Source organism: Lepisma saccharinum, chromosome 23, assembly GCF_977018435.1.
Source record: "Lepisma saccharinum chromosome 23, izLepSacc3.1, whole genome shotgun sequence".
Classification (NCBI taxonomy): domain Eukaryota; kingdom Metazoa; phylum Arthropoda; class Insecta; order Zygentoma; family Lepismatidae; genus Lepisma; species Lepisma saccharinum.
The window spans coordinates 26,652,222-26,677,284 of NC_139251.1; the positions used below are offsets into that span (position 1 = coordinate 26,652,222).

Genomic DNA, 25,063 nt, shown 5'->3' on the forward strand with positions numbered 1-25,063 from the left:
TTGGCATGATTGAATGTGCGGTAATTGCGCCGCAATAGCGGTGTCTTAAACGATTTGATTGATGTGTACAGTTTGAAGAAAGAAAAACGTAAAATTACTTTTGTGTTGAGTCAACCGTTACTGCTGGAGCATCAAAGGAACTTTTCAATTTAATTTTTCTAAAATTTCTGAAGCTTACTATTGTACCGTACCTTTTTTTAAAGTAATACGAGTATTGTATCAATAAAAAGATAATGAAATGAAAAAATGCAATAATCGTACTGTTTTTCTTATTTTAAAACTGACAACCAATATACTAATTAATATTTGTTTACTTAAGCGAGGGAATTTAACATTTTCAAATCTAAAAGGCCTAAAACTCAAGTGTTTTTAAGTTGTTTTTTTTTTTAATTTTCGGGGGAAGGCCTCCGGACCCCTTATAAACTAGGTGATATTCAATAACCCTCAGGTACATCATATGCTTCCCCCAAAGCAAAAGCTCAAACTCCGCCCATGCTTGTGAATGAAAAATCTAAAATTATAAATTGTATAAACATTCAAGTATTGTGCATAATTAAGTTAGAAGGGAGAAGGTATTTTACATATTGCTCGATTATTTGAACTTTTTTGTTTACCTTTTTCTATTGTGTCCCACCCGTGGCCTCAAAAAACAATTTATTCTCCTTTAACTGTTACATTTACCTTTCAACTCCACTTGAATATTCAAAGCTCAATTACCTTCTCTCTTTGTCTTAAATAATTTATTTTTCATTCACAGAACAAATTTCTTATTAAGTGAAGAGGCAGTGTTTCGTCTGTCCCACCCGTGATACAAAATTCTTCATTTATACAGTAAAACCTCGTTCATCCGGACCCCGATAAGCTCGCTTAATCCGGACAGGCAGAAAAAAAGCAGAATGCAAGGTTTTAAATGTGGCTAGAAGTCAACAAGATAACTTCCCAAAGGAAAGGCAGTCAACCACTGATGAAATTCTGTTTCCCGCAGACTTTGTACTGTACTGAATAGTGTATTTAGGCCTATGCCCTTTAAATACATCATAATAAAGATGTTTTGTTGCTATAAACGGAGTTTTAATGCACTTTCTACTGTTCTTTTAGGTTATTTCAGTTAATCCGGTCAACTTATCCCTCCCATTAGTCCGGATTAGCGAGGTTTTACTGTAGCTACAAATCTAGGAAAGTATTTTAAAGGTAGTTATGTTTAATAAACAGTGTTAAGTTTCATATTCCATTGCACAGAAACTGTAAGAAGAACTACCAGAGTAGAATAGTTACTTTAATATCAAAAATGTAGTCCGCGTGTCCGACTCGTGACAGTGGAATGCCCCAGTATTATGTATTGTTGTTTACATATAACAGCACAAGGCAAGTGTTGGTTAGAAGTGATTGTCGGTGAGGTGAGGTACTCGACTAAAATTCGCTCCTTCCAACTGTAACTTCTGGATACGCCACTGAGTCAGCGAGTTCATCCTATACGATTTTAAGTGATTTTTACGTATTCTGGTGCAAGGATTTTCCATCAGCTTGTAGCTCTCAGCGTGAAACAAAGAGAATATTCACCGTGATGGCCCAGTTTGGTAATACTCATACGGGTAACTTGGCGGGGGCACTTGCCCCCCAAAATTTTCTGGTTTATTAAAATTTACAAGTTGGGAGACCTGAGGAGTAAAGTACTAATAAAGAGTAATATTTGTAATTTCGCAAACGTTATAGTTATTTAGTAAATAATCCTGGATGCTGTTTTTTTTTTGGATGGAAAACTTCTCGAGTCTATGTTTGATTCTACCCCCTCAAAATTAGGCCCCACATCTTATTCTGCCCCCTCAAAATTAGCCTAGCTAAATACTGCCCCCTCACCATTAGGCCCACTTTGATTCTGCCCCCTCACCATTAGGTCAACTTTGATTCTGCCCCCTCAAAATTGGGCCCAAGTTTAATTCTGCCCCCTCAAAATTGGGCCCAAGTTTAATTCTGCCCCCTCAAAATTAGGCCCAAGTTTAATTCTGCCCCCTCAAAATTAGGCCCAAGTTTAATTCTGCCCCCTCAAAAGTAGGCTCAAGTTAAATTCTGCCCCTCAAAATTAGGCATAAGTTTAGTTCTGCCCCCTCAAAATTAGGCCCAAGTTTAATTCTACTCCCTAAAAATTAGGCCCAGTTTAATTCTGCCCCCTCAATATTAGGCCCAAGTTTAATTGTGCCCCCGCAAAATTAGGCCCAAGTTTAATTGTGCCCCCTCAAAATTAGGCCCAAGTTTAATTGTGCCCCCTCAAAATTAGGCCCAAGTTTAATAGTGCCCCTCAAATTTAGGCCCAAGTTTAATTCTGCCCCCTCAAAATTAGGCCCACGTTTAGTCCTGCTCCTTCAAAATTAGGCCCAAGTTTAATTCTGCTCCCTAAAAATTAGGCCCTAGTTTAATTCTGCCCCTCAAAATTGGGCCCAGTTTAATTCTGACCCCTTAAAATTAGGCCCAAGTTTAATTCTACCCCCTCAAAATTAGGCCCAGTTTAATTCGGACCCCTGAAAATTAGGCTCAAGTTTAATTCTGCCCCACAAAATTAGGCTCAAGTTTAATTCTGCCCCTCAAAATTAGGCCCAAGTTTCATTCTGCCCCTCAAAATTAGGCCCAAGTTTAATTCTGCCCCCTCAAAATTAGGCCCAAGTTAAATTCTGCCCCTCAAAATTAGGCATGTTTAGTTCTGTCCCCTCAAAATTAGGCCCAAGTTTAATTCTACTCCCTAAAAATTAGGCCCAGTTTAATTCTGCCCCCTCAATATTAGGCCCAAGTTTAATTGTGCCCCCTCAAAATTAGGCCCAAGTTTAATTGTGCCCCTCAAATTTAGGCCCAAGTTTAATACTGCCCCCTCAAAATTAGGCCTACGTTTAGTTCTGCTCCCTCAAAATTAGGCCCAAGTTTAATTCTGCTCCCTAAAAATTAGGCCCAAGTTTAATTCTGCCCCTCAAAATTGGGCCCAGTTTAATTCTGGCCCCTTAAAATTAGGCCGTTTAATTCTGCCCCCTCAAAATTAGGCCCAAGTTTAGTTCTGCCCCCGTCAAAATTAGGCCGTTTAATTCTGCCCCCTCAAAATTAGGCCCAGTTTAATTCTGCCCCCTCAAAATTAGGCCCAAGTTTAATTCTGCCCCCTGAAAATTAGGCCGAAGTTTAGTTCTGCACCCTCAAAATTAGGCCCAAGTTTAATTCTGCTCCCTAAAAATTAGGCCCAAGTTTAATTCTGCTCCCTAAAAATTAGGCCCAAGTTTAATTCTGCCCCTCAAAATTAGGCCCAGTTTAATTCTGACCCCTTAAAATTAGGCCCAAGTTTAATTCTGACCCCTCAAAATTAGGCCCAAGTTTAATTCTGCCCCTCAAAATTAGGCCCAGTTTAATTCTGACCCCTTAAAATTAGGCCCAGTTTAATTCTGACCCCTCAAAATTAGGCCAAAGTTTAATTCTGCCCCTCAAAATTATACCCAATTTTAATTGTGCCCCTCAAAATTAGGCCCAGTTTAATTCTGCCTCCTCACAATTAGGTCCACTTTAATTCTGCCCCATTAAAGTTAGGTCCCAAGTTACTCCCATGGCTAATACTTATGCATCGCACTCTACACGATAATCATTTGGCTTTGGAAATCAGCTGTTGGAGAAGATCATGACATTGGAGAGTGTCTGGAATCAAACTGAAGTTCTTAGGTCATTCCTTTTCTCGTGAGTGATTCAACAGGTCCTTCGGGAACGCTTCAGGAAATGCCAGTTCCCTAAGGATGTGACCTCGTCCGCGTGGTGTCCTTGGTGCACCTGACCGGCACTTTCAACGCTTGTAACCTTGGGTGCTGTACAACCGCACCTGTCACCCAGCCTTAGCCCCGTTTTTCCACTGATAGTGTTCCACTCCAGCCTTCTTGACGTAGGCAACCGAATGCAACGTTGTGTACTTGGGGTTTAGAACGGGGAGCAGTGTTGCCAACTTTTGACTTGTCAAATCACTAAACTCCACGCAAAAGTCACCAAATCGTGTGTGTGTGGGGTCAACTCGGTGTTTGAGTATGTTGAGTGTATAATCGTAATCCAAAATTTCTGGGTTCGAATTCCGACCGCAGCATGTTTGTTCCATTGCTAAATTTTATCTAATTATTGCCATCGCCGCGATTAACATAAATACGACGCTATTTAAGCAAATGCAAACAAATCTACAAATGATTATATTTGCTAAAATTTGTGAGCATCTATTCGTTGAATTTAGTGGTCGATCTTCTCGATATACGCAACGAAAGTTCCGAGTTCGTAACCCGGCCTGGACATGGGAAATTCAATCCAGAGAGAAATCTCTGGATTCCCCTTCATCAATTTTTATCCAATCATTCATCCTTGTCGTCGAGATGAACCGAAAAAAGCAGAAAGTGACGTAAGATAAATAGAAATATGAAGGGTCGAATAATATACTTATTACTGAGCCACCGCGACCCTAAGAAAATAATGGTGTCTGTATCGCATTATTTTTCGATGCTATAAGTCTTGCGTTAGTCCAGATCTGGTAATTATTCTGTGTTCTCTTACGTTTTAAAACATTCTCATTGGAAGGAGGTAAATAATTCAAGTCATGTGCAAGAATTATGTTAATAAAATAGTGTCACACAACAACAACCGTTTAAATTAGATATATGCGAACCAAACCTTGAGGATTTTGGGTATCGGATTCTAGTGCATTCCGTTGATCTAGAATTCAGATACTGCATCAAGAATTGGATTAATGCATCCACGATTGGAGTGTAGGATTCAGGATTGGAATAATGCATCCACGATTGGTCTATATGATGCAGGATTGGAATAACGCATCCACAATTGGACTGTAGGATTTAGAATTCGATACCGCATCTAGGGTTGAAATAATACTTCCACGATTGGACTATGGGATTCAGGATTGGAGTAATGCATCCACTATAGGACTGTAGGGTCCAGGATTGGAATAATGCATCCACGATTGGAGTGTAGGAACCAGGATTGGAATAATGCATGCACGATTGGACTGTAGGATCCATGAATCGGACACTGCATTGGATTAATGCATCCACGATTGAAATACTACGTCCACGATTGGAATATCGGATGCAGAACTCTGTAATCGAATTCAGGATTGGAATAATCGGAATCAGAATCGGGTATTGCATTCAGGGTTGGAATACCGCATCCAAGATTTGAAAGAAAAATAAAAGAGGGAAGTAAATACAAGCATTGAAAAAGGAAAATAAGTAGGAAAAAATATTAAAATATATCAATTAAATACACATAACCAACACTTTGGATGCCCACCCCTCTGTACACTAAACCACCTAATTTTTTTCAGAGTTTTTTCCTTACAGTTTGCAACCACGACGGGCAATCGCGGCTTGTGACCTAGAATCGTAACGTTTGGCCCGGCTCCGCACCACTTTTAGCCGTGACATCACCTATGTTGGCTGGAGTATTTCGAGTGCCAGTTATTTATTCGGTCTGTTCCTTCTCTTGGCAGGTGGAGTGAAGTGTGCGCCCGTATGTGTTGCTGCACCCACATGACGCCGTGGCCCACGTGAATGTGTGCGCGTACGTGTGTGCGTGCGCGCGCGCGCGGGCGGCTGGCCTGAGAAGGAGTCCTGCGATGTCCATCCGGGTGCTGGGCGAAGTGACCAGGTGAGTACCGAGTGACGTCATTATGCTGTTGCATGTCGGGAGAGGAGGAAGGGGGTTGCTTGCATGCGTGTTTACAGGCTAGAAAAAGGGGCGGGCCATTGTCCCCTCGCCGAGTGCATATGTGCAAGCCTGCAGGGCTTTGAGATGCATTGTGCCACACTACAATTTACATAAATTTGTTGTGATTTTTGAAATTCGTGACATTCGTTTCTGCCGTGCCTTGTAATCAGGGGGATCCCGGGTTCCTTCCCCGGCGGAGGCACATAGTGGTTCGGACCCACTAGCGTACACAGGATTTTCTTTCGGGGAGCTAGAATTGTAAAGGTGGATATGACATACCTGTGTTTGGGGGGGGGGGCAGGATATACGCACAATAAAATATTTTGTAATTAAAAATGTTATTCTTCGTTTCACAAGTTGTTCAAAGACAAATTACCATCGGCGATCTATTTAAGGTGGGATTGCATTTACCACTTTTGGTTTTTCCCAAGTTCTTGCCAGCTTTCATTTATTTATTTTTTTTATTTATTTTTTCCCCCCCAAAATTTTGGATGGGACTGTAGCTTCATCACACCCCTCTGCTTACGACAAGTGTTCGGGCCCCAGTGTTAATCTTTCCCTTACCAGTGACGCAGATACCGCGGACTTTTGTGTCTGTCCCGATGGCGTAGTGGTAACGTCGTCACCTTGTAATAAAGGGGTCCCGGTTTGATACCCGGTGGTTCGGATCCCACTGTAGACTGTAGGTCCAGTCCTGATTAGCCTTTTTGTGCATAAAGTGTAGACTCAAAATCAAATTACCACTGATTTTTTTATTAAGTTTCCACGAATCGCACTGTTACATTCACAAGCTTCCTGAGAAAGTATCGTAATTACGTTAGAAAAGCAAAACAAGAGGGTGGACAACAATAGATATTTCAATGATTTCAACAAGATCTAACATGAACAGCAGCGACCTATAAGATCACCTGTCAAACTTCATCAAATATAAAATTACATATTTGTTATTTTTGCTGTTTCGCAAGTTGCAAGAGACGCATTTTTTACGTTTATATTCAAGTTAGTCTATATCTTAAGGAGCAAAAAAGAAACATTAAATCGCTAGGCAAAAGTCTTCTAAATATATACAATTTTATAATTTTCCAAAATAGATCCTTTAAACGCTAACGTAAAATTTCCTCCAAGACATGGAAAATTTGGTGGGGATGGTCAATAGCCACTCTTCATGGATGCCCTTGTACACTTTGCCATTATATGTCCGTACCGCCAACTTCCGAGGCGCAGTTGTTAGCACAGCACGGTTCGACGTCAGAGGTCCCTGGTTCGAATCCAAACCAGAGCATATACATTGTGAGTCTCATTAATGCCATCGCGTTGTCACTCATCCTCATCGGTCGAAATTAGCCAAAAAGTGGCAGAAAAGCGACGTAACCAAATCAGTCAATTGTAAGTTTGTATCGATGGCGAATCATTTAGCTGACACGTAGAGGTTTCTTTCTCAAACCAAGGCTCCCAAAGCAGAGGCTAGGAATCTGTTGATCTGGGAATTGGAAGAACCGGCCGTGGGTGTATTGGCATTTTCACATTTCTGGTTCCAGTTCAGAATCCGCCACGACCTGCGTGTGTGGGTCTCCTGGACTTGGCCCAGAAGCAGAAGTACGTAGTTTGGTTCTGTTCTTGTGTATCTTGCGAGGATACAGGATAAATTTAGTAATCGCTCCTGGTTATTCCAGATTTCGAAGCGGCGGAAAGTGTTGTTTCGTTCTTTTAGACTTTTCGAAGCCCACGGAGTTATACTCTGTCCGCTGGAAGAACAAAGTCAACAAATGCACGTGACTTCTGATAAGTCCTGTTGGTTGTTCGAATGGCAGCTGCGCAGGAATTTTGAGCGTAGGAGTAAAACCATGCCAGTCTATTCGCGCTACGTCGCCAAGGGTCCCGGTTTCGAATCCCGGCCTGGGCTTGGATGTTTGTGAATGTCCATTCATCAATTTCATCACATCATCACTTATTCCCATCTTCGCCAATCAGTCAAAAGTAGCACAAAAAGCGAAGTAAATTAAAGCAAATCAACCAATCAATCATACCAGTCTATCTAGTATCTATATTGAAGTTGTGCGACCTTATCCAATATATATATAAAGCCTCAATCTCACCACTGACTGACTCACTGACATAAATGTTCTCCATGAAGGAAGTTCCGGAGGCCAAAAAATGCCTGATTACGACCCCACATGAAATTGTCCCAAAAGGCCGATAAAATTAAAACATCTCTCACTTCGCCCTTTTTTAAGGGTGAAAATGCCCTTTTTTATGTCCTTAGCAACCCGTTGCCACGGACATTTTTTGCAACACACATTGTTTCCTTCAATTCTTAATTGTCTAGCTACATTATATTTCTCACAAATCACACACTGATGAATGAACTCCTGGTTTTGAAAAGGTGCCTCAAACAAGACTGACATCTACATAAGAAGATGATTCAGTCCAGATACAATTACCCATATATTGTTATACTCAATGCGAAAATATCTACATCGTGCTTGTTTTAACTAAATGTTAGGGGTATAAAAACAAACAATTGTTTAGATTTTGCGGTGCTTGTTGTTCACCATGGAAACGGACGTTGCTAGGGAACTTAAAGAAAGTTTATTTTGAACCGGAAAACTACTGTAAGGGAATTGTGCTAGACTTTTCGATTTTCAAAACATGAGCATCAGAATTTATTACAGAGGAGAGATAGAAATTTGGTGGGGAATGACTGAAAACAATTATTTTTCAATTACGTTTACAAATGTGAAAATGATAAAGGACGTAAATATTGCTTTTTCAAATTAGTGTCGCTATTGAATTCGTTTATACAAGAAATCTAATTATCTTGAAACTGTTATTGCTTACTCAGTTTATTATTAAGAAATTAGACAATACTATTTTGAATATTTGTACCTTATTAGAGCCCATAAACAGATAAAGTTACTTTCCAAACTTTTCAATTTAGCGAACTTATACACTTGTTCCCCTTCATCCAATACAACATGCAGACATTTTACCCCATCTATATGATTACGCCCACAACTTGGACGAAGGTCACGCATGTGAGCGTACAGTCAAAATTACGCGAGTATTATTCATAAGCTGTACAGCTACCACCAATGTATTCATGAGCAAGATAACACCAGAACTAGCACATAGGAAATGAACTATTTCGTTGAAGTCACGTAGTATTCTTCGAAGTAACTTCGTACTTGCAGTCGATGAAGAAGTTTATTCATATTAATAAATAAGTTTGAACTCTCATATATTTATTAATGAGTAGGGAACGGATTTATATGTAAATACGTATCTTCATATGATGGTAAGAACAATATTATTTTGTATATCCTTTGCGAATAGTGATATGTAAGCCCGATAAATACTATTTTTTATTTTCCATATTTTTACATATATCATATTTTGGTGCATATTTTACACACTTTAGTTATTTTTACATATAATTTCCATATTTTCAAACATTTTCCGACATACCTTACATCCATATTCATGCTTTTACTACACACACACACACCACACATCAAGGGAATCGCACGATGTTGTCCACCGCTTGTCTCCACATCCTGGCCTGAAGGTGTACCTCCCTCCTGTGACGTCGCTTCATGTCTACCGCACTTGGGCCTCATAGTTTCTATGTAAAAATAGTAACAAATATAAATAAAGTGATTATTCCAGTGAACATTATATGTCGGGTACCCTCACTTTTGATTTGAAGCATGGCTCTTTATATTTGCTTTTGAAATATTTAATTGTTAATAGTTAATACTAATGATGAACAAATAAAATATACTCAGTTGATACTCCTAATGTGAGAGTAATTTAAAGATATTAATATTTGTTGTTCCAGTGTCAAATTTTTTGTTCTGATGTAGCTAAATGACATGAATCGGTGCATTGCACATATTGGACGTAGTCGTAAACTTAGAATGAAATAACATTGTGAAGATAATTCAACAGTGAGTAATGGTTATAAAATGGTTGTCAAAGTTTTAAAATTCAAAGAAATGAAGTCTTTCCATTGAAGGGAGTCCGACCAGATTATAGGAGAACCTGTCCCCTTGTTCCCCTCTGTTTGACGCTTAAGATTGATGATAGAAAGAAAAACTGAAAGGTTTTCTCGTGTTTGCACGACAAAGATGACAGAACAATCATAAGGAGCACACCATCAGCTTCAGTGGTTAGCGTAGAGCGATGCGAAATCATAGGTCCGAGGTTCAGATCCTGAGTAAAGGACAGGCGTTCGTGCTCGTTCCTGCATCTGTTCTATCAATTCTCCATTCATCCTCGTTGTCGCGATTAGATTATAGAATTGGCGACGAACAGTTCAGAAGAATCAAAGCAAGCGTATATGCTGTATGAGAATGTGAATGGACGTCCTCGTTAGTATGCTAGGCTGCAAGGAGCCATTCTTTCGGTGAATGCGTAATGCATTGTGTTATTAAAATGACATGAAGTTGGCTCCTTGCCACCCAGACCTCTTGTCACCTCTCACCTTGGCGGACAACCCTCGGCATTGTGGGTTGCCTTTGTGGAACTGGGATAGGATGGGACTGTTGCTAGCGTTGTCGCTAATGTAAACGTTATGTAACGTAGATAAGATGCCTACTTTGAGCGTTAACGGAATTTGTCTTTCTTTGTGGTGATGATTGGGGATTGTACCGAAGGACCAATTTTGAGGATTGAATCGAAGGACCGATCTTGAGGTCCGGTCTAGAAAACCAGAACAGAGGAGATGAGACTGGATACGGTAACTCAGTGAAAGGCACACTTGACAATCCTACGTTCTGTAACGGGTGTTGCACCATGAAGTTTAGTATCAATATGAAAACTTGTATTTTTATATTGTAATTATAACAGCAATTTTTACATGAACTTGGGTTTTTAGCGAATTGTTAGAGGGTGTTATGAGAATTTTAGCGTGTTCCGATAGTTGGCAACTCTGATTCCACGCCTGTTCTACGATTGTTGATTTGGTTTATTGTACTTAGCTTTTCTGCCATTTTTGACATCGCGAATATGAGGATGAGTGATGGTAAAAGTGATGAATGGACATAAAGAACATCTTGCTTGGCCCCCCACACTTTACCTCCGCACTCAAGGTTCGGTGCACTCCGTTCTCGGCTCTGATTTGTCTAGGGGGTATCTTTCTTTGTACGACAATGCACGTGGGTTGCAACAAGTCAACATAATTATATAATTAACTACATGAGACAACGGATAACATTTGCGAAACCTTTTTGATCAGGGGGATAAATTACCTTGTCCAGCAACTGTGAAATTAAAGGTACCGAAATTTTGGGTATTTTCTAAAGTTTAATTAACGTAAATTTAAATACATACAAGTCGTATCCGAACGTTCGTTTCTCTAATTATCTGGCCAAAACTATAATTTTAGTGATGTTGGAATCTCTAATGTTCGTACCTGGATGCTTTACATTTCATGAATTACATCGGGAGTACGCTTGTCACAAGGTAGACTTGCGTTACTCCATGCGCGAGGTCGCCCGACGTGTACATTTTACAACACTCCACGGTAACAAGGCACTAGGCTGCCCTGCGCACCGTAATTGCTTCCAAATAACATCCAGAACAAACTACCTTTTACATGTAAATCGGACACCAAGGCACTAGCCTGCCCGGCAATCCAATCCCTTACAGCATCCGTTGTGGGAGATCTGTCCTCCGATCCGAGCTAACCGAAGAGAAGTCACAGTTCCAACAGCCGACCTCCCCCACTCTCATCTGGAAGTTTATTTCGTACGTTTGGTTGGCGTCTGTTGCCAACGGCCCTTCTTTCAAAATTTCTAATCTTTTACCTGCTAAAAACGTCCGCCTTTCTCTGAATATCCGAGACACAAAGAAAGAACAGAGTGCTATATGGTTTCTATTAGGAATGTGACGAGACTGAAAATTTACCGATGCCGATGTACTCACCGATAATTTTTGGAACCGATACCGATGCCGATATTTAACCGATTCCGATACATAAGATTCTTAAGCAGAAACGGAATATTATTTTCAGCATGACAAAATAAATTGCTATGTACATTTCTATTGCATATCATAATGTATGTGGTTATGTGAACCTTTAAGAAGAACACAGATTCTCAAGAGATTTAACATTAGTACACAAGCAGTTCTTTGAAATGCAAAATGAATTCCTGTTCTTAATGTTGGAAATTTACTGCTGCCAGATTCAACTTCAGAAACACGAGTTTTGGAAGCACTTCTGGAAGTAATATACTTCTTCTCTTATCGCAAATCTGTTCAGCAACACTGGAACTCTCATTCACTGAACACTGGTGCAGCAGGTATGCCCAAGTATTTTCTCAGCACTTGCTTCAGGTCTGAATACTAATTTTTGAATTTCCAACACAACAGCATATCCTGGTCACGTGGACTGGTTGGTTCAGCAATGTACTGTTTTATTTCCGATTTTGAGTTAGGTTGATCCTCTGAATGAGAGTTTGCAATAATTTTATTACAAAAACTCTACAATGATGAAGAATCCTAATTTTTAATAAATCTTACACAAGTAAAATATAAAACTTATTAGAAGGTAAAACCACAGATTGGTAAAACTCTAGTATAATCTGTACCGGTTTAAATATCGGATTTTTGCCGATGCCGATATGTCAATTTCTGCCGATTTTCATACATCTGTAATCGGCTTCGACACATCCCTAGTTTCTATACATGGAATATACGAACCTAAAAATGCGTAATAAATAGAGTTACATTAACCACACATACATATTTTTATAGACATAATTACCTAATTGATTAACATATTAATAAAATATTTCAATAAGAATAAAACACTGTTGCCCTGACAGGGGAGCAGGGTAACAACCAGGTCGGGATCCGTAGCGCGACATGCTAACCATTACGCTACGGAGGTCGGCCTGTATTCTACGACTCTGGCTCCTGGATCCACGGCCAGGATAATCAACTGTGAAGTTCTGTTGTCCTTGTGTGTGTGCTGAGTGCCCCTTTACAGCCTGAGGTTTTAATAGGTAAGGAGATTTCAGTCCTCAGAGATAGCATCTCTGTAAGTAATGAATGAATGGTTTTAGAAATTGAGTTAGAAAGTCTTTAACAGACGTATTTTCTTTTCTTATTAGGGCCTGTTCTTAATTTTGTTTCAGTAAAGGGGCTTAGGCCCGTACGCTGAAATGCCCATAATTTGAACACCAATGAAATCAATGAGGCCCGCCCTTGTCATGGGTGTTCTTTGTGTTCCTTTCCATCATATCATGACTCATGTTCACGATTAGCCAAAAGTGGCAGAAATGCGACGTTAAATAATAAAAATCAAATCAAACCAACCTAAAAGCACTAAAGTTGCTGCCTTGATCAGCAACTTTAGTGTTTTTAATATGGAAACAAGGCTTAATTATATTGCCATGAAGTCAACCTATCTCGAACTGAAACAAGTAGCGTTCCACAACCATCCTGTCATTTCCTCACCGTGGCGTTAAACAGCTGGGTTTGGGCCGATTACCGTGTGGATCAGGCAACACCCTGTGATGATGAGACCGTTGCGGGTTGCCTTATTTGTTCTGGGAATCCGAAAGAGGCGCGTCTCTTGGGAGATTATATTGTTTGAAGAGGCGAAACTGTTTCCGTGGGTGTGAATTACGAAAACGAGGTTCGATCTTGTGAAGTCAACATTTAACCATCTTCGTCGATGCTTTCATCTCCCGTTGCGAAAGAGTTTTTGCTAAATTGCTGAACGAGCTCAACTTGGGAGTCAAGATTTTAGCGTGTAAGGGGGTGGCCGGAAGCGTAACTTGGAATCTAACTTTAGAGGAGGGGACAGAACAGGAATCTCGGATCCCTGGAGGTTAAGAAAAATACTCTTGTAAATTTTAATAAACATGAAAATTGGGGAGTCGGAAAAACCGCTTTGATATTCCTACTTCTGAAAAATTTCCTCTGTTAGAATTTTGATTTGACTTTTGTTACTTAACGCCTCTTTTATGCAGTTTGTGGCTAATCACGACGATGAGGATGAGTGATCATTGATTTGGTTCATTTTACTTCGTTTTTCTGCCATTTTTGGCTAATTGCGAAGGTGATGTGCGATAAGATGAAATCAATGAATGGGCACTCACAAAAACGCCCATGCCCCGGCCAGGATTCGAACCTGGGACCCCTGGCGTTATGCTTTGCAACGTCCTCCAGTCGTCACAAACATAGCCCGCTACTTCTTTTGTGGGGATCATGAGACTCTTAGTAACTCATCAGGCCCTGCTGGGTAACAAGTATAACAACACCAATATCTGAAATTATACACTGTTGTAGGTTCACACATGAATTTTTCTATTATATAAGGATACAAACCACATACACATAGATAATCCGTTTCTTCAGGCTAACCCCTTAAAGCCGGAAAAGATGAAATATCAATTCTCATAACATTTCATAAAACTAATAATTAAAGCACTATAACTTTCAAACTAACGTTGTGCAATTCATTCACATGTCGCGAAAGTCTAATTACATAATTAGTTCCTTACTTTCAACTTATCGGCAAGAAGAAAACTCGAAATCCGAAAACTATTCTTGAATTCTCCCCGTTATACTCCACGCGTTTACTTCGTTAACGTCGAAGAAGTGAAGGAAGCCGCCGCCACGAACGTGGGTGGGGATAAATAGCGGGTGAGTTGTTTTCGTCCAATCACACTCAACCTTCAGCCAATGGGCGCAGCTGTCATTCTGCTCGTCTACTCCACGTGGAGTCTCAGTCACATGACTGCGGATGCGCTGTTGCCGTACTTTGCAACTTCAATGTGGAGACCGTGGGAAGGCGTTTGTGCGCGGAGGGACAAGGTGGCGTAGAGTAGATGTGTGGCAACACTGTGCGTTGAATGTGATTGTTGCAGCTGGTGGGCGCGCTCCGTGGACTTGAACAAAGCCAGCCGGTCGTTAACGTAGCTAGCGCGTCGACTTACCAAGTTCTTGTTGATTCCTCCCCTTTTGTTGTTTCGATGCAGCCCGTCGTTAGATGAAAATTTTCAGGCGGGTTCATACACTTCCTCTGTCGAGATGGAAAAATGACGTCAACACGAACAGATTATGACAAGTTTCAATAACAACTTTACCAGTCTAACTATAGTTGTCTGTGATAATCTGAACATTATTTGAAATAACAAACATTTTACAAATATAAATCCTTAAATACTCAGGTTCGTTACAGCTTGCAATTGTTAGAATTCCGTTAGAGCATTCACGTGAATCTTAGTGTGGTTTGCTTTCGCTGTTATCCAGATATCTGGGATAGCTTCGTGTCATCATAAGTCAATAGTTGGGGTGTAAAGGATGACCATTCTAGAGACACCCTAAGGTCAAGCTCCCTTCCACGTACTGAACAGTGGACTGCATTTCGAAGACTTATCGAGGCTCTGCCGTCTGGATTCACAGCCAGTATAATCATCCGTTGCGCTCGTTTTGTCCATATACACAGTGCGGCAATTTGAAATCGGGACTGATTTTTTTCTCGGTAGGTGTCGCCACTGTGCAAGCGTTCTGTGGTGCAAACAAGTGACTGGTATCTCACGAACAATCGACGCAGAGCTCGTTGACCTTGAGCGACATTGCCGTTTTTTTGTACAGTACCAGTCTCGATTTCAAATTAGGGCCTCCCCCATGGCGCAGTGGTAACTTCATTGACTTGTAATCAAGGGGTCCCGGGTTCGATACCCGGTGGAGGCACAAGTGGTTCGGATCCCACTTTAAGCTGTAGGTCCAGTCCCGATTAGCCTTACTGTGCATAAAGTGAACTTAAAACAGCAACTCGATTTCAAACTGCCGCACTGTGTATGTTGGTGATTGTCCTTTCATCCATTTCATAATATCACAATTCATCCTCATCTTCGCGGTTTGCCAAAACAAATAAAAAATCATAAGTAGGGCTAGGATTTTTATGACCTAATAATCACCAAAATGTGCAAAATAAAATATGCTCGTACAATATATGCACTATATTTTGAAAAATATGCCCTTATAACTGGACTGTTTGGAACATCAATATCTAAATGCTGAGATATTTTCACATATTCTATTCTTAGTCCACTTTATGGGCCCTGAGTTGCAATGCACGGTGAAAACTTTCTGTAAATTTTCAAATAAAAATGAAAAAGATTTTGCTGCAGTAAAAAAGAAACCTCGAGTGAACAATGGAAGAACGAATCCACTTCGAGAATAACTGTATATTTTTTGAATAGAGCGAAACTGTGCTGAATATGACCGAAAATCCATGAAAATATGCTCAATCACGCAGAAATGGCCAAATATGCCAAAATATGCCCTTAAAAAGCACCTTAATTTAATTAGTTTATTCATAATATGAATTTCTATATGTTTAGGGAACACAGCACCCTTACCAAAAGAAAATATGCCAAGTCATGAATATCGTAGCCGTAATCATAAAACAATAGAGAGAGCAAACCACAGAGGATTCACTCGAATTCTCTATGTAGAAGGAATTCTAAATAGGTGAATTTTTCCGAATTTGGAATATCATAGCGTTTTCTCGGCAGGAAAGGAATTTTCGAAAACTCCTTTGCTGCATAGGCCCAGCGCAGCTTCAACTTTTACTTTTGATGGGGACAACCGCCTCCAGGCGTTCCGGTGCGTGTGTGAACAGCAGTGATACAATTAGGGGCCACAGCACAATTGCATCACAAAAGAAACAGCCCTGGAAGGCATTGGCGGACTTGACTGGCCTCGAGTGGCATTGACCTACATTCAGTGACTCATCCACATCTTGTTTGCTTTCGTGTGTGTGTGATGTTTCAGCAGCGTGCCTCAGCGGGGAGAGAGGAGCTCTTGTTTGTGTCTTCCTTTTAAAGTCCGCGCGTTCATTATATCCCCAGCGGTTAACAAAGGGAGCGGTACTCTTTGTTAAAAGAAACACCCAAGTTGGCGGTTTTCTTTTGAAGTAGAAGGAACAAACTGGAGTAGGAAAGCGATGTTGCCAAATTGAAAAGATAAAGAGGAAAAGAAGGAAATTGTAAGGAAAAAAAAGAAAGAAACAAAATTAAAGAATATGGAAAGAGAAAATAAATACAGATGAAGATTAAAAAGGAAGTGTTTAAGGGTATTATCGAAGGGGGGGGGGGAGAAATATCCAACTCTTACATTTTAGGCCTTAATTGACACCGGGGTTCTGGGGGGATTCTGAATTAAACGTGAGGGGGGGGTCAGTATCCAACTCTAGGTCTTACATTATGGCTGGTATTTTAGTTAGAGGGGGATTGAACATTAAATTGAGGGGGTATCCAATTCTTGTGTATTACTATTGTCTTAGACTGTTGCGGAAATTCTGGTGTGGAGACTGAGAATTAATTTTTTTGGAGGAAGCAATGCTGTCTAAAACTAGCATGGAAATTTTGGTGTATTGTATTAAATTTAAAGGAGGAAATAGGAAGCTCTTGATAAAGTGTTAAACCTTAGATTGTCGAGAGATTTCTGTAGTGGGGAGAGAGTTCGAACATTAAATTTTGGAGACTGTATTTAGCGATATTGTATGTAGTACACGTTTTCGACCCCAAACGTGCCAAAGGAGAAGCTGGAAAAGACAAAATATCTCGGGATCTTAAGGAAGTATTGACACCCCATTAAATTAATATTCTTGAAAGCCTGCAAAGAAATGGGTGTAAACATTTTCTTGCTTGCTTCACACGCAACCATGTGTTGCGAGAATGCGTGTTTGGCGCTTTACTGAGGTGAATGTGAAGTTTCATACTATAGCTGCATTACAAGACACAAGCGATATTCTCGATATTCATTAATAACATCACTTCTTAAAATATAATGCTTAGTGTTGGTATACTGCTTAATGTAAAGCAGGTGCATCATTTGGGACAAAAAATAAATCGAATCCGTATTTCTAACTTGTCACAGGAAAATTTTAAATTTTCACTGAAGATAAAATCCAAGTAATTATTGTTATGCATTATGGTCTGTTACTAAAATAATTATATTTACCAGAGGAAAACTGGGGGTGAGTTCTTTGAAAGAGGAACCCTGTTACATTATCGCCCTGAGGTTAAGAATTTCTAGCTAGGGTTCTGTAATGTCTCGTGAAACATATTGAATCTGCCATACGGCTGGAGCATATTATTTGGTTTGCCAAGGTTGAATTATTCTGTCTTTATCTTAAGTTGTGTAACAATTTGTGTTAAATACTCAAATTGAGTTTTATTAACAAACTCAAAAATACTATTTATATGCATATTTACATATTTTAATTTACTACATTTAACCAATCAATGTGCTAGCTTTAAGTTTTTTCGAAAATCGAACAATCAAAAAATATGGACAATGTAACATGGTATTTCATTCAAATAGACATCAACTATTACACATTCATCCAAACTATTTTCGGGGGTTTATGAACGATTTTAGGGGTGGTCTTGAGTGATGAGCACCTCTGTTTAGGGAATAAGGACAGATCAAGTATAGTGTTCTGTAAAGGTAAGAAACAAGTTACTTTCGGTAGACACACTGTCGTAATTAAATACTTTGTGGGGATTACGATATGGTTTGAGGGCGCGAATGATGTTTGGGGGGGGGCACATGATATAATCTGGGGGGACGCATGACATGATTTTTGGGGCGAATGTGCCATTGGCTTTGAGGTGTGTGGGCACCTCTGCTCTCCATGAAGGAAATAATATCCTGCAGTTTTGTCTTCATACTTAGGATTTTCACTAGCAGCCGTGAGTGATAACTTGCATTACGCAAAGTCTAAGGAAAAACTAAAAGCACAACACTATAACAAAGCAACAAAACAGCACCATAACACAACACAACTAGTTAAAAAGAATCGACCCCGCACGTGGTTATGGAGCAAAAATAATGAGAGGCGCCTTGCAACTACAAGAAATGTAAAGAAAATGTGGCAACAACGTCTGAGTGCACGCGCTTATCGGGAGCGGCTTGGCTATTGTTTGCTATTGTTGCCAGTGTTAAGTTTTATAAAAGGGTTGCCGATGGGGACATAATAAACGCGCGGACTTTAATTGACAGCTTGGGGTCGAGGTCAGGACGTGCGCAATAAAATGGATATTGTTGCTTTAGTTTACTCTCTGCCGGCCACTGTTGTTCCTCTTCTGTGGTTTTCTGGCTTCAGCATCAACGTGCTGAAGTATTCGGACAAGGATTGCCGCAGGAGCGTATATTTCAGGCTAGCTAGGCTATCTGCGAAGCCTAAAGCCTAGAAAGTAAAATACTGAAGAAAAATAATTAGAAACTGTGAATAAACCTGATTTCAATAAGAAGATAATGGCAGTTCTGAAGTTGGCAACCTGAATTCTTGAGAGTTGGCAACCTGAATTCTTGAGAGTTGGCAACCTGAATTCTTACGGAGATGGCAACCTGAATTCTTAAGGAGTTGGCAACCTGAATTCTTAAGGAGATGGCAACCTGAATTCTTAAGGAGATGGCAACCTGAATTCTTAAGGAGATGGCAACCTGAATTCTTAGGAGTTGGCAACCTGACTACCGTTGGGATGGCAACGTGGCTTCCTTGAAGACGTCAAGAATGAGCCTAGTCTTGTCCCCTCCTCCATACCCAGGTGTCAAAGTGAGCTAGTCCAGGTCTTAGACTCAGCATACGCCACTGGATTGCCGATAATGCTGCTAACAAACCTAAACTGTTTATATATTTAAAAAGATAAAAAAGCATGCAGTTTATAGTTTACGGTCGTTACAATCATATAAACACAATATTTGTTTGCCAGGTTCCGGGTTCGAATCCTTTCCTGGGGGTCATCATATCATCACTTATCCTCATCTTCGCGATTAGCCAAAAAGTGGCAGAAATGCAAAGTAAAATAAACTAAATCAATCGATCAATGAACACCAATGTTTGTTGTAACGTTTCTGGAGAACACACCTTAATGGGATACATTTTACAAAAAACACAAAGGGAAGAAGCAGTTTTAATTTTTTGTTACATTTATCCCACTGTTATAACTAGGGCCCGGATTCTCAGGTTTTAACCTATTTTATTCCTTACTTCGTAATGTCACTATTCTAACATATATTTTCGTTTTAGCCATTTCTTAATGAAATACATGAATCCTATAGGTCCTAAAAACTGCTAAGAGGAGTTTAGATCCTAAAAAAGGCTAAATTGAACTTTCCAGCTAAATAAATGTAAAATAAAAAATTAAAAATTCTTTAATCTTGTTTTGTTTCATCAGAGTGAACACATTGTTAACTGTACGGCAATATGAAATCGTATTCTCCCCCCCCTCTTTCTCTCTCTCTCTCTCTCTCTCTCTCTCACACACACACACACACACACACACAAATGGGGGAATGGAAATGAGAGAAGGGAATAATAGAGAAAGGAAAGCAAAGTTGGCATTACAAAAGAAATAGCTTAACAATGACACGTTTTAAATTTTTGTTATTTTCTGTATTTTCTAAAAACAGTGTTGTTTGTATGCTTTAAATTTAGTAAACATGTAATATGTGAAGGTAAATGTGTTTGCAGTATTGATGCTCATGTAAATGCAAAGATTTGTGATTAATTTCAATAAAAATGCGGGTAGGTAAAAAAATCCTAAAAAGGCTAAATCATCACTTTATAAAGCCTAAAATGGTGTCTATAAAATCCTAAAAGTTCCGGCCCTAGTTATAACTGTAACAGTAATCAAAATACAAATAAGTATGTGATAACCTCTAGAACAATAGATTCCAAAACAAATCACAAAACATCACTATACGTTCAGAACGGAAAGGTCAACAAATTGAATAAGTGACAATGGGGAATATAACTTCCTGAGGAAAGTGAATAAACATACACTGGGTTTGGCACCTTTGGCTAGAAATTGCTTAAAGGCAGTGTGAGCCAAGAAAAGAAGAAGAAGAATTATCTGATAAAGAGAGCGTGTGTTCTCCTGAAATGTTACAACAAATATTGTATTGTCACATGATTGTAACAACCGTAAACTGCAAGAGAAATAATTCTACAATGCAACCAATACGTGCATACAAGAAAAAAATATACAAACACGTGGCTTGAAATACAAAATATAAATGCTCTTCTGTAGTTAAATAACAATATTCTCTAGCCGCACAACCTTATTCTGACATTGAAGGAAACCAATCTTGCAAGAAACGAAATAATACTTTGCGAGCATGTCATCATTTTAAAATCTTCATTTGCTCTCGCTCGCATCCGTTCTTGACGTGACTAGATGGGAGGGGGGGTCTTTTGTCTGGTTTTTGCTGAAGTTTGTCTCGTAAGTGTTGGATGGGGTTGATGTCAGGGTCCTGGTGAGGGATATGAGGCCGTTTGAGATGTATAGAAGACATACACCGTGTGGGTCTTATGCTGAAGGTTCTTGTCGTGGTAGCATGTGAATCTATCAGGTATGATTGATCTTGTATTATCTTATTGAATAAATGGAAAATATTGTAAGATGAGGGATGGGAGAGAGAGGGGGGAGTGGAAAAAATGAAATCGAAAAGGATGGAGAGGGAGATAGGGAACTGGGGAGAAGGAGAGAAAGTCAATGGGAAAGAGAGAGAGAGTTGATCAGTTGGAAAGAGAAAGAGTGAGAATGTCGGAAGAGATAAACAGGAGTGGAAAGAAAGGGAAGAGGGGGAGAGATAGATGAATACAGAGATAGAGAACTGGAAAGAGAGTGAGAGAGAATAAGGTGGGAAGAGTAGAGAGTTGGAAAGAAAGAGAACCAGGTCGAAAAAGAGAAAGGAAATGAAGATAGAGAGGTGGAAAGAGAAATGGAGGGAAATTGAAAGAGATGTTGAGAGGAATAGAAAGAAGTGGAGAGGAAGAGAGATATACAGGGTGAGCATAAAGTATTTCCCTGATTACAAACTTTTATTGCTAAAGAACTATCCTAGATACAGATATGCGGTTTGTTGGAAATGGTAGCTTAACTCATAATGTTAATTATCAGTACACTTCAGTACACTTCGACATGTGCTCCATCTTTGTTACCCTTAGAACGTCTAGGCGATACTCAATTTCTCTCCATGTCTTTGCCAACATATCTTCCGTCACCGTCTCTATAGCATCCCGTATTCGTGTCTGAAGAGTTTGCATATCAGGAACTGGTGAACTGTGTCCTTAACGTAACCCCATAAAAAAAAGTCAAGAGGAGTTATGTCCGGCGAACGCGGTGGCCATGATATGGGACCGTCTCTACCGATCCATCTGTCTCGAAAGGTGTCGTGCAAGAACTGGCGAACAGTTAACTCCCAGTGTGGCGGTGCACCATCTTGTTGAAACACTACCCATGGTTGAAATTCCTGTAACTGAGGCGCAACGTCATGCAATATTCATAATCAGGGGAAGACTTTATGCTCACCCTGTATAGAGTACTGGAAAGAGAGGGGGTTAGGAGAGAAGCAGGTGGAAAGAGCGAGAGACATAGATAAATGAATCCAAAAGTAGAGGGGGAGAGAGAAACAGACTGACGGTTGAAACTTTCCTTTTCGCTCGTTGAGATCATACCTAAAATCTGCGAAGAGCCGCCAGAATCTAAAAGTGAATCCATGAAGCTTTCCTGGTACTGCGTTGATGTGACCTTGCGGATGCTGTGCCCGAGCCCCAACCTGGAAATGCCTGGCGTTCCTTCGGCTCATGTGGGAGGCCGTAATGCTTTGTGTAAGGTCGCACGGGCGCGTCTGTTTCGATTGGTGGGGAAATCTTCCTCCCCTCCTCCTGTTGTTATTGTTGAGGAGAACGAGAACCGAACTCGATGGTGAAGCGCGTTTCGTGGTCTCGCCAAAGTAGGTTTCGGGTTCGATTCCTGTCCTGGGCGAGGTGAAGTGAGTGATCCTTGGTCAGTTTCGTCTGTCATCACAAGAACCCAACAATGGCAGAAAAACTACTCAAATTAACCACGGTTCAAAAGTTTGTTTGCTAGAGTTTGGTTTTAAATCCACTTTATGCACAGAGAAGCTAATTGGGACTAGACCTACAGTTTGATGTGGGATCCGATGATGTGAGAACTGTATGGAGTGGATGTAAACAGATGCGCAAGACCCGAGATAAATTCTATTGTTTATTTCCAAAGTCAGCTGTTCCAAAACATTAAAAAATGCAGCGTTTGGCAAAGGAATGTCATTTACCTAAGCTTCTGTACTGAAGCAGGATGGGGAGAGGGACTTATTTCGCTTACCTTATCTAAAAATGAGCCTACATCAGAAGTGTGGTATTTATTGATTTGGTGTTTTAAGTCCACTTTATGCACAGTAAGGCTAATCGGGACTGGACCTACAGTTTAAAGTGGGATTCGAACCACTATGTGCCTCCACTGGGTATCGAACCCGGAACCCCTTGATTACAAGGCGACGGCGCTACCACTGCGCCATCGAGGAGGCTCAGAAGTGTGGCATCAAATCAGAACTTCAAAAGTTACATAATTTTCTTTACATTTCGTTCTTAGAGTGGATGGAGAAAGCACACACTGTAGTATTTTAAATATTTCCAGGTCAGTAAATTCTTTAGAAGAATAAGTATATATGGTGTACATACACATATCTCGTATACACACACACCGTAGTAGAGTACTACATTGGACCACTTTCGCTCGAAAATACTCGATCGAATCTCCCACGCTCGAGCGTGATACGCTCGAATATATAGAATATCAAATATAATTTCAATTGGACAATAATCGTAGAAATATGTGTGTAAGAATTCATCCTGGTAGTTTCAGCCCATAATCATGTATTTATTTTCATATATTGATTGATTGATTTGGTGTTTCAAGTCCACTTTATGCACAGTAAGGCTAATCGGGACTGGACCTACAGTTTAAAGTGGGATCCAAACCACTATGTGCCTCCACCAGGTATCGATCCCGGGACGCCTTTGTTACAAGGCGACGACGCTACCACTGCGCCATCGGGGAGGCCCATTTTCATGTTTTGCTATGTATTTGTAAGATAGAGTAAATTACATTTTAATGTGGAAATTATGACTATGTTCACTTGAGTTTCAATTTTACTGCGTCTTTCACTTCATGAAGCATATTTGAAGGCTTGAATATTCGACGACCCCTTCCCCTCAAACAAGTACCACTCAGACGAAGATAACGTATCAACAGCTAACCAAAAAATAATGCCACTCTGCTGCAGTCATTAGCATCTGGAACTGTAACTCGTTTCTTTTTTATGTCGGTTATTGGTGGGAGAGTGGTTTTCTTGATCTTCGCAACTGTAGTTTCCAGTTACTGGATGGCCTTGACCCAACCAGGGCGTGTGTTACTCTTGACACAAAGAACAATAAAATCGGTAGTGGCGCTCTAGAAATAAACAATAGCATTACTTATTACTTCAAGTATATGGAAATAATATGCACATTAAGCTCAAATATGCACTAACGCCTGAAATATGCATTTATATGCACTACAAAAGTTTGCTGCAGTGTTCCCAATCAAGTAAAACGAATGAATCCGTTGAAAGCATATGAATTTTCCCCAAGGGGAAAAGAACCATGCCAATATGAAAAATCCGCCCCCTAAACATCAATCATGCTCATGGTCACCATTAGCCAAAGGAGGCAAAAAAACGACGTTCAGCAGTGAGTCTAGGCTAGAATTCAGCAAACTTGTACAACCGTTCTAAAGTAAATGTATAGTGGAACCACAAGCAAAGAACCCTGCGCAGACCCGCGACCCCTGTGCACCTTACTCCCGCGAGGAGAGGAGGGGGAGAGTTGACCATGCTTTCCTTATGGCCCGAGCTGAACGGAAGAAGGGAAAGCTGCGCGGGGACTTTTCGTCCAAGGTTTTTTTCCTTGTGGTCGTTCTATTCCACCCCTTCAAATATCAGGCTACTGTCTCGTGTCGATTTATTGAGGTTCTCGTTTCGATATTTACAAACCCCTTTCCATCTCGGTATAATGGTTACCAGGGGCTAAACGCTCGGTCTAACTCTGCAACACTACTCGAGGAGAGAGAAATTGTTCCGAGCAGTCGGCAAGGACACTGAATAACAAGATAGATGCCAGTCTGTTTACATCCACGTATAGACTTAGCAGTCATGAATAGCAATCCGGTTCTATAAATAGGAATGAAGGATATGGCACTTTGCACGTGAAGTCCGCAAGTGCATTCGGTCGGAAACCAGATTATGTCGCCTGGCTTATTTTGTAATCATGGCAAAGTGCTCTTTCCAAGATTACCTCTCGAGAAGGCGACGGCCTCACCCTCCCAGCATCTTCGTTCGTCTTGCATGACGTAATTGAATCTTATTTGTTGGTTTCTCAGATTTGTTTGTGTGTGGATGAAACATCCTGTCTCGTTCTTGTTTTGAAACTTACAGTACAGGGTGATCATAAAGTCTCCATTCATTT

General features: G+C 40.3%; 1 protein-coding gene across 5 annotated transcripts in view; it reads left to right on the forward strand.

The window, feature by feature from the left end:
- The window catches only part of raw (NDT-like domain-containing protein raw), a 261,149-nt gene that overhangs the window by 71,061 nt on the left and 165,025 nt on the right, over window positions 1-25,063 (forward strand). For all 5 annotated transcript variants that reach the window (XM_083144445.1, XM_083144449.1, XM_083144447.1 and 2 more), the window contains exon 2: window positions 5,504-5,661. In XM_083144445.1, coding sequence (XP_083000571.1) covers window positions 5,630-5,661 — 32 coding nt within the window. In that variant the 5' untranslated portion in view covers window positions 5,504-5,629. The remainder of the gene's footprint in view (window positions 1-5,503; window positions 5,662-25,063) is intronic.